Source organism: Raphanus sativus, chromosome 3, assembly GCF_000801105.2.
Source record: "Raphanus sativus cultivar WK10039 chromosome 3, ASM80110v3, whole genome shotgun sequence".
NCBI classification, from domain to species: Eukaryota; Viridiplantae; Streptophyta; class Magnoliopsida; order Brassicales; family Brassicaceae; genus Raphanus; species Raphanus sativus.
Genome location: NC_079513.1, coordinates 12970436 through 12985879, shown reverse-complemented (window position 1 = coordinate 12985879; position 15444 = coordinate 12970436). Strand labels below are relative to the sequence as shown.

Here is a 15444-nt window from a genome sequence, read left to right as displayed (position 1 = left end):
AACAGATCACCATCATCTGCTATTGAGTTCAAGGTTCCAGAGGAAGTGTGGACTTCAGCTATGCCTAACCTCTCTGGACTCAAGAGATTCGGGTGCTTAGTCTACATACATACAGATGATGGTAAGCTCAAGCCAAGAGCAAAGCGTGGAGTGTTCACTGGTTACCCTGAAGGTGTAAAGGGATTCAAAGTTTGGTTACTGGATGAGCAGAAGTGTGTCATCAGTAGAAATGTTGTCTTCCGTGAAGACAAAGTGTTTAAGAATCTGTCAAAAGATGATGAAGAGTCCCAGGATCTACAATCTGTACCAGAACAGAGGATGGTGAACCTTGAGCTTGGTGAGTCATCGGGTGAACCAATGAGCGACGTTCAAGGTGGAGACATTGCTCCAGTACCTGATGAAGAGAGCAATGAAGAACAAGCTCCAGTGGTTGGAAGTGAAAGGAGCTTGGATGATTACTTGCTAGCTAGAGACAGGCCTCGAAGACAAACCGCACCGCCAGTTAGGCTTGGAGATTATGAGTGTGAGTTTGTCGTGGCCTACGATGAAGAATTCTCCATTCTCATGTGTCTCATAGCAGAGGATGGAAGTTCTGAACCTGGAAGTTTCCAAGAGGCCATGAAACACGCAGACAGGGATAAATGGCTAGAAGCGGCTAAGGAAGAGATGATGTCCTTGATTAAAAACAAGACTTGGAAACTCATTGACAGACCAGTTGGTAAGAAGACCATAGAATGTAGATGGCTATTCAAGAAGAAGCCTGGAATCTTAGGAGTGGAGGACCCACGTCACAAAGCGAGGCTTGTCGCTAAGGGATATTCGCAGAAGGAGGGTGTGGACTATCAAGAGATATTCGCACCAGTAGTCAAACATGTGTCTATCAGATACATGTTATCAGCAGTGGTCCACCATGACATGGAACTACAACAAATTGATGTCAAGACAGCGTTTCTTCACGGTGAGATAGAAGAGTTCATAGTCATGGAGCAGCCTGAGGGTTTTGTGGATAAGAAGTATCCAGAGAAGGTCTGTCAGCTTGAGAGATCATTGTACGGTCTCAAGCAATCCCCGCGTCAGTGGAATAAGCGTTTTGATGACTTCATGAAGGTGATTCAGTTCAGTCGAAGTGAGTACGACAGTTGCGTCTATTACAAGGTGATAGAGAAGACATATGAATATATCTATCTACTGTTATATGTGGATGATATATTGATCGCGTCTAAGAACAAGGAAGAAGTAAAGGCACTTAAGATACTACTAAGCAGTGAATTCGAGATGAAGGACTTAGGAGATGCCAAGAAGATTCTTGGGATGGAAATCGAAAGGGACAGAGTAAATGGGCGTTTGTGGATATCACAGGAAGGTTATCTGAGAAGAGTTCTATCGAACTTTAAGATGGACCAGTGTAAACCAACTGCTACGCCAATGGGAGTTCACTTCAAGTTAAGTACTCCGTCTGATAAGGAATATCAGGAGAAAGTGGAGTCCATGAAGAACATTCCATATCAGAGTGCAGTTGGGAGTATTATGTACGCCATGATTGGTACAAGACCTGATCTTGCTTACTCAGTAGGCTTGATAAGTCGGTTCATGAGCAAGCCACTACATGAACATTGGAGTGCAGTCAAGTGGGTCTTGAGGTACATACAAGGATCAGTTGACACTAAGCTTTGCTACCGGAAGCAATGAGAGTTTATAGTGAAGGGTTATTGTGATTCAGATTATGCTGCAGATTTGGATCATAGGAGGTCTATAAACGGTATTGTTTACACGGTTGGAGGCAACACCATCAGTTGGAGATCACAGCTTCAGCAGGTTGTGGCATTGTCAACCACAGAAGCAGAGTATATCTCGTTATCAGAAGCCATACGTGAAGGTTTATGGTTAAAAGGTCTTGCTGAAGAGTTGGGGTTTAAACAAGAGTCAGTTGAAATATGTTGTGATTCTCAGAGCGCTATTGCATTGTCCAAGAATGCTGTATTTCACGAGAGGACAAAGCATATGGCAGTGAAGTACAATTTTGGCAGAGACTGGATTAAGAAGGGAGTGATCAAGGTTACTAAGATTGCTACAGAAGTTAATCCAGCTGATATATTCACTAAGGTACTTCCAGTCTACAAGGTGAAGGATGCTCTGCAGCTCCTTCGAGTTTCAAGAAGATAAACAAGTGGTTAAGAGCTTCGGTCAAGATGCAAGTGCTCGGTCAAGAGAGTTTGGCGTAGAGGTTAATCTAATGCCTAAGGTGGAGATTTGAAGGATCTAGTCATTAGATCGAGAGGAAGAGTTCAAGTCAGGAAGACTCTAAGAGAAGAAGAAGGTTTCGGTTCAGCGTGGCGCGTAGCGGTTTGGTACGAGTTAAGTTGTTTCCGGTTATTTCTTGTAATCACTAATTGATACCGGTTTAAAGTCGGTTCTCTTTCTCACTTGACCACACGTGAGTTGCACGAGTGTTATCAGCTGAGTATAAAGCTGAGTGGTCAAGGTCTCGAGTTGGTTAGAGAGTTTGTTATCAACCGAGAACAGAGAGAGAGAGAATCAGATCTTTTGCCGTTGTAACGGAGCTCGCTTGTGAGCTGTATAGTGATTGCTGGTTCGATCCCAGCTCCGGAGAGATATAGCGGCTCTTCCTCGTTAACGGAAGAGTGCGGTGAACTCCGGGTCAACAACCGCTGTGTCTTTTGCTTCTTGAAGTCACAGTAATCGGAGAAGAGGAAGAAACTTGATCGGAGACTTGATCGGAGTAAATCCTCACAATATTATAGGGTTTAAGTTAATGGTAAAGGAGATGGAATCAGTGAGTTGGAATCTCGACGCCATCGTTTCCGCTGAGTTCTGAAACTCATCCACCATTTTTGCAAACCTGAACTATCACTGTTTTAGTTAGAAAAAATGGATCCAACTGAAAAATTTTAGTTATATTTTGGTTAGAAATAAAAGGAAAAGGTTAAAGAAAGTATTCAAAGAGTAACATGTGACTCCGAGTGGAACACAAACTCAAAATTGAGTAACTCTTGGGTTCACTAACTAAGGAGAACTTATACCCTAGGTGAATCTATAGGTTCACTCACAATAGGATTTTATTATTTTATATTCAGTATCTTTTAAAAAATGAAATAAATTATTGTCAAATTATATTATGTTTTTAAAATTAAAAATAAAAATCCAAGAATTAAAAAAAAATAGTTGCAAAAAGAAATATTTTTCTTTTTTTAATACCATCAGCAAAACAATAAATCCTAAACCCTTGAATCCTAAATCCTTAAATTTTTTTTAAGTAATTTTAATACAGCCAGCAAAACACTATACTCTAAACTCTAAATAGTAAACCTAAACATTTGGATAAACCCGATAAATTCTAGGTTTAGAATTTAAGATTTATCCAAGGGTTTAGGGTTTAGTATTTAAGGTTTAGTGTTTTGTTGACGGTATTAAAATTACTTTTTTAATAAAAAATTGTTTGCAATTAGTATTATTTTTTATTTATTTTTATTTTTTAACTTTAAAATATAATTTAATTTGACAATGTTTTATTTTCTTTTTAAAAAGATATTAAATATGAAATAGTGAATTCTATTGGTGGCACCCTAGAGAATGAATCCAAGAATTACATCTCAAAATGTGATTTGGGATGTAAATCACTCTTTTTAAGTATGTGTTTCAGTTACCTTTTTTTTTTTTGAGCAACGTGTTTCAGTTACTTTTTCTTAACACCAAATACTTATACTAACTTAAAGGTCCAACTGATTTTTTAACGGCGGGTTGCTACTAGATTGACTTCTGCTCTTGAACCTAACTTTTTACAATAGAATATCATATTTTTTAAATTTCATTATCCATTGAATTTTTTTCAATCATATTTGCCAAAATTAACCAAAACCATCATATTTGTTATTATATTTGTTTTAAACTAATTAGGATTATTATTTAGATAAATGGTTATAAACATAAAATAATATCTTTTTGAAAGGCAATAACATAATTGAAATCACAATCCACATATATAAAAAGATAAATTAACATATGTTATCATCTTAAATTTTCGATTGTTATTTGTTATATGATCATATTGATTAATGAAAAACCGAATTTATATAATAATATAACTAAATAAGTATTTCAATTAATGTTGTAGATTTTTTATTGAAATTCAATTAGTTCAATTTAAAACTGGATTCTGTTATAGCCGAAAGGTTATGGATAGGAAATAGGAATGAGTTAAACGTGGTCTCTGTCCACCACACAAGTGAATCTGATTGAAGATGTTTAGATTCAATTGTTATTTGTTTGTTATGATCATATTGATTAATGAAAAACCGAACTTAATATAATAATATAACTAAATAAGTAGTTCAATTAATACTGTAGATTTTTTATTGAATTTCAAGATTCTGTCGTAGTCGAGAGGTACAAATGAATTAAACGTAGTCTCTGTCCACCACACAAGTGAATCTTATGGAAGTTGTTTAGATTTGATTGAATGGTCACAACTAACTGCTGAGCCCCCTCCCATGTGGAGGTTGGAAAAAGTAGGTAACACATTTAACAAAATAGATGTATTTCAGTATTTATATACATTGATAGCTAAGAATGGATGTGAAGAAACAAGAAAATAATAGGACGAGCACCGACAAAAGATCATAATAGGAATCTGCACAAATAAGGTAACTTCTCGCACTGACCTAACTAATTCAATTCATACTATTTTGTCACATTCAAATTTTCTTCAAAAATATATAAACTTCGACAAGATCAAATACTATTATAATAGAAGCATTGCTTCTATTAAAATAGTAGTATTCTATAATAATATACAAAGAATATCACTTTTGATTTTTTTTTGGTTAGGCTGTGAATTATAAAGTTTTTGATGGTTATTGAACCCAGTTTCCCATTTAACAACACTATCTCAACAGTACCGGATCGATCTTAACTTGAGTCTTTCCTCCTGAGACCAGGGGCGGATGTACAGCCAAGGGTATGGAGTCATATACCCCCATCTCATTTTAAAATTTTCTTCTGTAACTCTTATGGTGTCTATGAAATGCTCCCAACTGAAAAGTAATTTTTATGTATGTGCCCCACTTAATTACATTCCTGCATCGGCCACTGCCTGAGATGACGTTTCCTGCTCTTCTTCTTAGAAGAACTCCTTCCAACATCAGAGTCAGAAGACGCCGTCACTTTGTTCCTGTGCTTCTGCCTTCTACCTCTTCCATCATCCTCAGATGATTCAGAATCATCAGAACCATTACGCCTGCTTCTCCTCCTCCTCTTTCTCTTAACCCGTCTCCGGTCATCATCCTCATCAGAATCATCATCTCTCTTTCTTCCCCCCTCCTCTTACTCCTTCTTTCTTCCTCACCCTCACCCTCAGACTCACTCCCACTCCTCCTCTTATGCGTCCTCCGCTTCTTCAACCTCCTCACTCTCTCCCCAACACACCTTCTAACCTTCTCCAGCCCCGCCGCAACAGCAGCTTCAACCTCACCACCATCCCTCTCCTCCTTATCCTCTCTCGTGCTCAAAAAGTCAAGTGCCCCCCCACGCGGCCACACTTCTTGCAAGAGCCACGAGCCTCGTCGTTGTTGGAGCTACAAGGTCCTCATACTTCTGCTGACTCGTCTTCGGCTCCACCTTGCTCGTCGGCGCGTAAGGATCATAACCGATCGCGCTCTGCGAGTCTGAAGCGCCGCGCTGCTGTGGACACGGTTGTTCCCCGTCATGCGAACTCTTCCCGCGGTGGAGGTCTTAGGTAATCTCACAACTATCAGAACAAATCGCCGAAGAGAGACGGTTCGCCGGAAATAGACGTTTTGTCCTCTCCTATCGTCCGAAATTAATTAAAAATATCATAATCTAATATCACATATATTTATACAACTTTCCTTAGTCACCACTAATATACTCCGAAATTAATTAAAAATAAATTTGTTAAAATTTTAAATTTAGATGTTCACATGTGAATATTTTGTAACGTATTGTACTTTTTTCTACAAAACAATGCTAGTAAATTTATCTTGCGATTTGAAATATCTAATGCAAATATTAAAACTAAATTTAAAAATTAAAAAAAATAAAAGTTTAAAGCAAGCCTTAACTCAAATTGGATTACCTATCGTCATCTAGTGGCTCAACAAGTAGCATCGGATTTTAGTGGTTTCTTTGCGAATTTTATTATATTTTAAACAATTGATATATCTTAAAACTCAAACCGTAATTTATATCCGGTCGGTATATTTACAATGTTTTCCCGCAGGTTTAAATTTTAAAATTAAAAATAACAATTTAAATCAAATTGAATTACATATCACCATCTACAAGTTCAACGGGTAGCCTCAGGTTTTAGCGGTTTCTTTGTGAATTTTATCAGATTTTTAAATAATGGATATTTTCTAAAATTCAAACTGGATTTTATATCGGGTAAGTAGGTTTACAAGTTTGACCCCAGATTTAATTTTAAAATTAAAAAAAAACAGCTTAAATCAAATTGAATTACATATCGTCATATTCCGGTTTAAATGGCAGCCTCGGGTTTTAGCGATTTCTTTACGAGTTTTATCAGATTTTTTAAAATAATAAATATTTCTTAAAACTCAAACTGGTTTTGATATCAGATCAACAGGTTTACCAGTTTGACTGAAGATTGAAGCCATGTTTAAAAGTATTGATTTATATTAAAAAAAAATTAAATAGACACAAATTTTACAAATCAACAAAAATGACTATAAATTATTAGAAATTTTAAAATTCCACTTTGAAATTTTTGTGATCAATGGATTAATTGTTTTTGTTATAAAAAGATACAAATGATCATAAAATTGTATTAATATGAATTTTTATTTAATAAATATTCAAATTAAATAATATATATATTCAGCTAACAACTTAATGCAAGAAAATTGGTTGTATCAATTTAGAAGTTCAGTTGAAAATTTTCAAAACTATGTAGAATACTAATGTCAAGTTAATTTGATTTTGGAAATAATATTAAGCTTCTGGTTCTTAAACAATTAAAATGGTTCTCAGTGATGTTAAAATAAAATATTAAGAAAAATTGTAAAACCTATTTTTGTGATGAAAATTCACTTGATGACTACATTATGATTTTTATAAGTATAAAAATGATGATAAAAATTTTAAGCCCAAATTAATCAAATTCATCCTAAATTTAATATGGAATTCGGTCTACAATTACAATTACAAATGCTTAGCCCAACATATAAATGATTATATAAAGAAAATATAATTGAATACATATTAAAAAAAATTCAAACACATATACATATTTAATTTTTTAATATTATATATTTTTAATTTTTATTATATAAGTTTACTCTACGCAAAACGCATGTTTTATCCTAGTAGCATAAATAGAACACAAGTTTTCACTTCCTTGATTCTTGCACAAATAAGGTAACATGTAACCTAATAAATTTCGTTATATCTTGGCACATGTAATTTAAAAGAAACCATTATAAAATGAAAAATATTGAATAGTAAGGTTTTCGGGTTTTAGAAATGGCATAAATAAGCCTTTATTCAAAAAAAATGGCCTAAATAAACCATTCTTTTTTTTTTGCTAAAGTATAAATAAACCATTCTTGATGAACAAGTAAGTTTAAAAAAATTACAGAACGATTCTGGTTTTTTTTCCTCCGTCGTGTAGTTTCTCTCGCGGAGAGCCGGGTAGGTTTTGGGAGGATAAGAGATGGAGCTTTTTTATTTTCTGGTTACCATTTGTTTGAGTTTGGCTTTCTCCGGGAGATGCAGTGATGACTATAGCAGGAATGATTTCCCGGAGGGATTCGTCTTCGGATCCGCAGTTTCAGCTTTTCAGGTTTGCAATTTAGAGGTCCTTCTCTTTTCTTTTAACTTCTGTTATCCAATATTTTGTTTTCTCTTTATGATGAGTACTCAAAGTGGGAAGGAGCTGTTGATGAAGACGGACGGATGCCTAGTGTATTGGATACAACCGTTCACTCTAGTAAGCTTTTCACTAAACAATTGAGAGTTAAGTTGAACAAGTAATTAGATGGATTGAGATTTGTCTAAGGTTAATCAGGCTGGTCATAAAGGACCTTAAACATTTTAAATTTTTTCAAAAAATTAAAATGTACACTTTGGATATTATGCAACTCTATATATTAGCACTTTAAAACTTGGAGGCCAAAGCTAGTATTTTATTCTGGGGTTAATGACAGTCAGTATCTCACCAGGTAATGGATCTAGCGGAATTATAGCTTGTGATGGGTATCATAAATATAAGGAGGACGTAAGGCTAATGTATGACATGGGTTTAGATGCATTCCGACTCTCCATCTCGTGGTCGCGGCTTATACCAAGTGCGGGTGTTTCTTTTTGCTTCAACTCAAGTTTTGTACCTTAATGCTCGAGAGCTATAAACGAGTTTTTTGTTCGGTTGGTGTTTCACGTTCAGGTGGAAGAGGTCCTGTGAATCCAAAGGGTTTGCTTTTCTACAAAAATCTCATACAAGAGCTCAAAAGACATGGTAAGTTTAGTGTCATAATTTGGCTTGATTATGTCATGTGTTTTGGAAAGAACATGAGTTCAGAGTTTTGTTTGGCATGACCGAGAGAGTGCAGGAATTGAACCGCATGTTACATTGTATCACGATGATCTGCCTCAGGCTCTTGAAGATGAATATGGAGGATGGAAGGACAGAAAAATCATGTAAAAATCCAACCTTTTCTTGCAACATAATAAGTCTCTAACTGAAGTGTAAGGTATCATCTTATGTGATCTTTTGCAGCAAGGACTTTACGGCCTATGCTGACGTTTGCTTCAGAGAGTTTGGGAACACAGTGAAATTCTGGTCAACAATTAATGAGCCCAATATGTTAGCATTGGTAAACTATGGTGTGGGATTTCTCTCTCAAACTAATTGTACTCCTCCTTTTGAGATGGTCAACTGCACCAAAGGAAACACTTCAACTGAGCCATATATTGTACTCCATAACATGTTGCTTGCACATGCATCGACCGCGAGATTGTATAAGCAAAATTATAAGGCAAGTGCATACACACATACATATATCTCTCTGTTCTATTATTGAATACTGCTCGAATTTAACTCTTGTGTGTACGTGATCGATGGTGTAGCATAAGCAAAATGGATCTGTAGGTATAACCTTTTTTGCATTCTGGATGGTTCCTTTTACTACCTCTGAAGAGGACGAGATTGCAACTCAGAGAGCCAAAGATTTCTTATTAGGCTGGTTTGTTGAACATGCACGATCATTGATCTTGCGTTTATTTAAAAATTCTTCTTTGTCTGCTGGTTGAACTGTTTTCATTTTTCTAGGGTTTTGCATCCGTTGGTGTTTGGGGACTATCCTAATGTAATGAGGAGAATCGTGGGCAAGAGACTGCCATGTTTTTCGGAAGAAGAATCATATCTTGTTAAAGACTCATCCGACTTCTTGGGAGTCATACACTACACAACAACCTACACCACGGCAGACTTATCCAGTCCCAGCCAAAGAGATTTTCTTTCAGATATGGCTGCATCAATGATCCGTATGTTTTTCCGCTCATGAGATCGTGTGTGTGTGTGTTGGCTTGTATTTTCTTTAATCTACCATATACCTCACCCCATAGGCCATAGCTGATTCTTTATTTCGTTTTCTTGGACAGCCATTGGGAATTCCACACTGTTCACTGTATGTGTTCCAAAACTACCAATTTCAGAAACCTGTGATGTTTTCGTACACTTAGCTAACAATCTTTGTTCTTGATTCCCTGTCATACATCCACAGATTGATGTGCTTCCATGGGGTCTTGAAGGAGTGTTGGAATACATAAAGCAAAACTATGGCAATCCTCCTGTCTACATTCTTGAAAACGGTATATCTCTCTTGGGGGCTGTTTGTTTGGTTAACTATATCTGGACGCAGTCACCAAATGTTGTTAGTTTTTATGAAATTAAGAAACCTGTCTAGATGCAAAGACCATATACAAAATAAACCTCATCCAAAACATCCAAATTCTTTGGATGAGTTCCAAAAAGAGAGAGCTGGTCATTTTTTCGTCTTCCATCTGCTAAGATCAAATGGTAGTCCGAATCATTTAAAATTACCAAAGTCAAAAATACTCTTACTTATTATTTTATTTTACTATTTATTGTAAAACAATTGTTTCAACAAAATTGTGTGTTTCCCACTTTTTATAAAAATGTTTTTCTGCTAAAATTTCAAAAATTTGCCTTCTAGCCAAAATTTTGTTTCTCGGCAAAACCGCAAAATTGTATTTTTTTTTGTCAAACCCACAAAATATTATGTTTTATGCCAAAACTTTAAAATCGTTAAAAAAAATTTCACATCAAAATCGTAAATTATATTTTCTAACCAAAATGCCAAAATTACCTTTTCCTCCAAAATCTCATTTTCTCATCAACACCGTAAAATCATACTTTCTTGTCAAAATCGTAAAATCATTTTTTAAACTAAAACCGAAAAATCATTTTTTTCCACCAAAACCATAAACATTGTTTTTTTGTCAGAATAAAAAAATCATGATTTCTCCCAGAACAACAAAATTGTTTTTCACCACAACCGCAAAATTTTGTTATAGTTTGAGATACTTTCTTAAAATTAATTTTGTAATTATTTAGTTAAAAGAGAGATTAATTAAAATTCAGATAACATGGGTTTTAGTCATTTTATACTAAATACGTCTATATAACAACACAATACACCACCAAACAAACATTTTTGCGTCCAAATACAATTTCTAGATGCGTTAACGAAAATCACAAATGAACAATGTCACGTGATGTTATAATAGTGATCAAGTTATTTTGTCTGGTTCACCAGACGAACAACATCTTACTTGTTCTTTTCTTAAGTTTTGAAACATTACCAATTTTGAGAGTTTCTCTGTATCTGCACAATCAGGTCGACCTACCAACCACCACTCACCGCTTAATGATGTGGAAAGAATTGAATACCTGCATGCTTACATCGCTGCCGTGCTTAATTCAGTGAGGTGTGTAAAATGCTCCTTGAAAGACTTGGCATGTAAAATAGTACTTAAATACTAAGCATCATACGATTTTATTTATGCAGGAATGGGTCAGAGACAAAAGGCTATTTCCAGTGGTCTTTCATGGATTTGTTCGAGTTTATCAATTCCAATTATACATATGGCTTATACTATGTGAATTTCAGCGATCCGGAACGTAAGAGATCTCCTAAAACCTCTGCTCTTTGGTATTCTTGTTTTCTCAATGGCACCACCACTTGTTCACAAGACCTCAAGAACATCTCCCTATCTTCTTCTCCTGGTCTTTCATCTTCTTAACTATTAGCATTTTCTCTTCTATTTTATGTATTATTAGGATAGACCCGCCTTACGGACGAACGGATGTATAAATAATACTATTGATTTGAAAAAGTATATATAAATATAGATACAATTTCCTAACATTAATTGTTACTATTTGTTTCGGGATTTATGATATCATCAGTAACAGTTAACGGTTAGATGAAACGCAAACCCTCCATAGACCATGGCAGGTGTGGCAGGTGTCCATTGGCTATGGGTGAAAGCCAAATCCTTCCTTCTTCGACCATTAGATCAATACTGTAGATAATTAAATATGATTCATGTCTCGTCTAATCAAAAAATGCATCACGTTTTCAGCTCCATAAACGACTCTTCGACTCTTGTAGCTGGTTAATAAGGCAGACTCCTCCTTGAACCCCACTTCTTGAGAAGCGCAAGCAGAAGACTCTTCGCAAGTGGCTGATGTATATATAATTGGCACTTTTGACTACAATTATGCAACTAAGGTAGGCCTTGGCACTCGGATTACCGGTTCGGATCCGGGTCGGATATTTCGGAACTAGTGAAAATGGTACTGATCGGATAATTTAAAATTTCGGTTCGGATACGGTTCGGTACCTTTCGGATCCGGTTCGGATCCGGTTATATCCGAAGTAACCAAAAAATTAACGGATCCGATTAATATTTATAAATTTATTATATATATATATAGATATAAACTTTAAAATACATATAGAAACACTATATGATGCATTGGTGTAGTGTCACGTGATGTGGTAAGTGTAGGATGAGGTTCATGGTTCGATTCGCTAGTGATGCATATTAAATTTTATATCTCGGATACCCGTACGGATCTCGGATTTTTCGGATACCCATACGGATCTCGGATTTCTCGGATACCCGTACGGATCTCAGATATACCCGGAACGGATCCGGTACCCGACCAATTTTAAAACCTCATCCGACCGGGTATTTTTCTAGAACCGACCCCGATTCGAGACCCGATTTTTTGGGTAATTACAATTGATGCTGCACAGAGGAACCTTTTATAGAAGACTTAATATTCCTACATGTACTTGGATAATTTACATTGTAGTAAAACTAAAAAAAACCTAACATGAATTTCATCAACACAGTAAAGAGAGCAAATAATATAACTGACTGCAGATCTTTTTTCTTTTTGTAAGAAAACATGCATTACAACTATGAAATGGTACGTTCCACCAAAAGGAAAATCACAAAAATGTTCATGGGACTTTGCATATTTAGCCAGAAAACAATCTCTTATGACCAAATAAACTAACACTAAACACGTACCTTTTACAGTTTTAATTTGGTGATTCGCAATTGTGAATCCCATAATTTCATCATCACCATCGGCATAACGAATGTTTTTTTATCAGCTTTAGTTTAGTTTCTGCTTTCTCTTCTTAACCCGCTATTTGAAATTTATTTGTGTGCTTGATATTAACAAAGTCAACAACCATGTGAAGTAAGTTAAAGATCCCATTGATTGACAAATAATTTGGCTCGTTTTTATCTTTTGATATCAACGATCATTTTCTTGATCACCTTGTTGATGTAAACATTAACTATTTTCAGTTGGAGATCACTTGCAAATGTAACAAATCATTAGGCAAAATATCCAAAAACTAAGACGTAAACTGTTAATCTTTATTACTTTGGCGAGCACGTTTGACACACGGCCTATTGTGAATCTTTATCTCTTTTCAGTGCCTAAGAAACTCTCTTGTATAAGTTTGCCACTGTGACTACTACTCGAACTTCCACTGCCACCACTATTAAGTTGATGCATCCTTCAGAAGTAGTGAGTCCTTCATCTACTGGAATAACTGATGCAATGTTCCAAATTTTCTTTATAGACCTCCATTTCCATTTCGTCACTCTTCTTAACACTGCACCAAAATACCCCAAACATTAGCTTTGTTCTCTTCATAAAGTACCAATCGGAGTTAATCGCCGACTCTGTATTTACATTTTATTCATCAAAATAAAAAACTTTAGCAACATTTTCAAGAAATATTAAGCATGTCTCACATAAAATCAACTCATTTGATTTTCTTCATCAAAATCAAAACTTTATCAAAACCTTTTTTTTTTTTTTGTCACGGAAACTTTATCAAAACCTTAAATACCAAAAACATGAGTTTTAGAGTTACTATACATGTGGATTTGCCGGCAGTGAGTGTCATGATATCTCCGGAGGTACAGAAGTATATTACATATATGCTAGAGCATAATTATCGCAACGTCCCAGCTTGTCCTTAAGGGTAGTGGAACCCACAAAAACAGCAGGACCGAGGAAGAATGTCGTTATATAAGAAACGTCCCAGCTCGTTCTTCGTCTTCCGCCCTTTTAATATCTCTTTCGTCCTTAGCTTTTTTTATTTTAAGGACTTAAAATTGTTCTTGCGATAATGTTGCCCTAATGCTCTCGCTTAGCTCCAATCACTTCATCAACCAGTATCGACCGAGCAAGGGTCACAGAAACCGCCACATCGGTTTTAGCCATTTGCTCATCCTTTCCATAGCTCCAAGACGCAGGGTGGCTCCTGCGATATCAGCAACAGCTGCATCCACACCAACTAAAGAGACTGCAGCATGAATCTAAGTGGTGCGTGCTCGAGTCTCCTCTTTCTTCTTCTTCTCCAGTGAACTGTGTTTGCTCGTCAAAATTGTTGAATAGTAAGTCCTATTTCTGGAAACAATTCCTGCAAGCAAAAAAAGATGGGAATCTATTGTTTCACCGAAGAAACTAAACAGAGAATTTTAATCAAACTCATCGTTCTTAATTATAATTAATTAAAATTTCAGTGAGTTCTCAAATTTGAACAACCAAAGCTTATTTACTCGTATAGGAGACTCAGCGATACAAAAGCCTTCAGTGATACTCAAAAGAAAATACAAAAGTGTATGAGAAATTTGAACAAATTAAAAAAATGGAGAAAACATACGTGAGAGCTCAACGAAAGGAAGTTGATAGGATATAGATCGACACTATGGCGAAGACGTTGTCTGAAATAGATGAATTTGGAGTTTGTTGATTTATTCATAAACCATCTTGGGCTTTTGTATATTTTCTGGCTCAACGAAATAACCCAACTACAAACGTAGCACAACTTGATAAGAGAATGACATGTGTCACTTCTTTTTGCATCTAATTGACGACGTGTCTCTTTAATGAATAACTAGATTTTTGATCCGCGCTTAAAGCGCGACTAATTTTTTCTTTTCAAATTTTATATACATATGTAAAATATTTGTAATTTCATGTGTATATATATTATTTAACTTTATTTCAGATTTGAGAAATCATATGGAGTTCAAAGTTGTAGATGTTAGTATTGAGAAACAGGTCAAATCCACCCTATCCGATCTATCCGCCGAGGTCATTTTTTGACTCAAAATTTTGACTTTCATGACCCGCAAGAAAAAATATAACATTCACACCTACTCAGTTTAATTTTACGGGAAACCCGCGGAACCCACATATAATTATTTAAATAATAAAATAATTTTTTTTCAAAAAATAATATAAACAATATATATTTTTAATACTGCAAACTTATATCTTAAAATATATTTGATCCGCACTCATACCCGCGATTTAAGTAGATTTGGCATATGATATATTTTCATAGTATCTCTTCCTTTTAAACAAAAATAGATAATGTAAAATCTGTTTTGGATAATACTTTTAAGATAAGAATATATTTAATAGAACTATTCTACAGCTATTGAAATTTTTGGGAACCTATATTTAAGATGAATATATTTTTGAAAAATGGATGTTATAGAGAATATTATTGGAATTTATTTGATTTGAATCCGAAAAATTGATGACTTTCTATATATTATGTTTTAAATTTATTGTTTAAGTAAAACCTTTAAAATAGGAATAAATTAGAAATATATTATTTTAAAATCTGATCTTTTTGAAATCGATTGAGAAAGCACTGAAAAAAAGCCAAATGACGTTCACCATCAAAAGACTTAAAAGGTTTGTATTTGAGAATCAATTTTGTATTGACAATTTAAATTTACTTCAGAAAGATGTTTACATGATTTAAAAAATAAAAATTGGTCTGAAAGAAAATATTACTGTTCGAGAATCAATTA

General features: G+C 35.0%; 1 protein-coding gene, 1 long non-coding RNA gene and 1 pseudogene across 6 annotated transcripts; 1 reads left to right on the top strand and 2 right to left on the bottom strand.

Annotated features, from left to right (window-relative positions):
- The first annotated feature begins 4506 nt into the window (after nt 1–4506).
- LOC108847627 (beta-glucosidase 8-like) lies at nt 4507–11444 on the top strand. 5 transcript variants are annotated; one of them, XM_057004520.1, is made up of 14 exons: nt 4555–4661; nt 4885–4975; nt 7667–7837; nt 7921–7984; nt 8217–8342; nt 8438–8509; nt 8604–8691; nt 8771–9029; nt 9121–9236; nt 9323–9537; nt 9655–9680; nt 9777–9864; nt 10914–11004; nt 11085–11444. In XM_057004520.1, exons 3-14 carry the CDS (start codon nt 7709–7711, stop codon nt 11317–11319), a joined length of 1509 nt encoding a protein of 502 aa, XP_056860500.1. In that variant the 5' UTR covers nt 4555–4661; nt 4885–4975; nt 7667–7708; the 3' UTR covers nt 11320–11444. The 5 variants fall into 5 exon arrangements, with proteins under 5 accessions (XP_018476424.1, XP_056860500.1, XP_056860501.1 ...); XM_057004521.1 differs by having other exon boundaries at nt 4573–4661; nt 4914–4975; XM_018620922.2 differs by lacking the exon at nt 4885–4975 and having other exon boundaries at nt 4507–4661.
- LOC130509992 (CAX-interacting protein 4-like) lies at nt 5083–6144 on the bottom strand (annotated as a pseudogene).
- Nucleotides 11445–12853: 1409 nt separating the features above from the next.
- On the bottom strand, nt 12854–14385 carry LOC130509004 (uncharacterized). Its single transcript, XR_008943146.1, has 3 exons — nt 14280–14385; nt 13490–14036; nt 12854–13220 (listed from the first exon to the last, which is right to left on the bottom strand). It is a non-coding gene; the product is annotated as an uncharacterized LOC130509004 (long non-coding RNA).
- Between the last annotated feature and the right edge of the window lie 1059 nt (nt 14386–15444).

Coding starts and splice junctions, on each gene's coding strand:
- LOC108847627 (XM_018620922.2), top strand. CDS start 7,709: ATGGAGCTTTTTTATTTTCTGGTTACCATTTGTTTGAGTTTGGCTTTC. Junction 9,237..9,322: donor AAAGATTTCTTATTAGGCTG/GTTTGTTGAACA, acceptor TCATTTTTCTAG/GGTTTTGCATCCGTTGGTGT. Junction 9,538..9,654: donor TATGGCTGCATCAATGATCC/GTATGTTTTTCC, acceptor TTTCTTGGACAG/CCATTGGGAATTCCACACTG.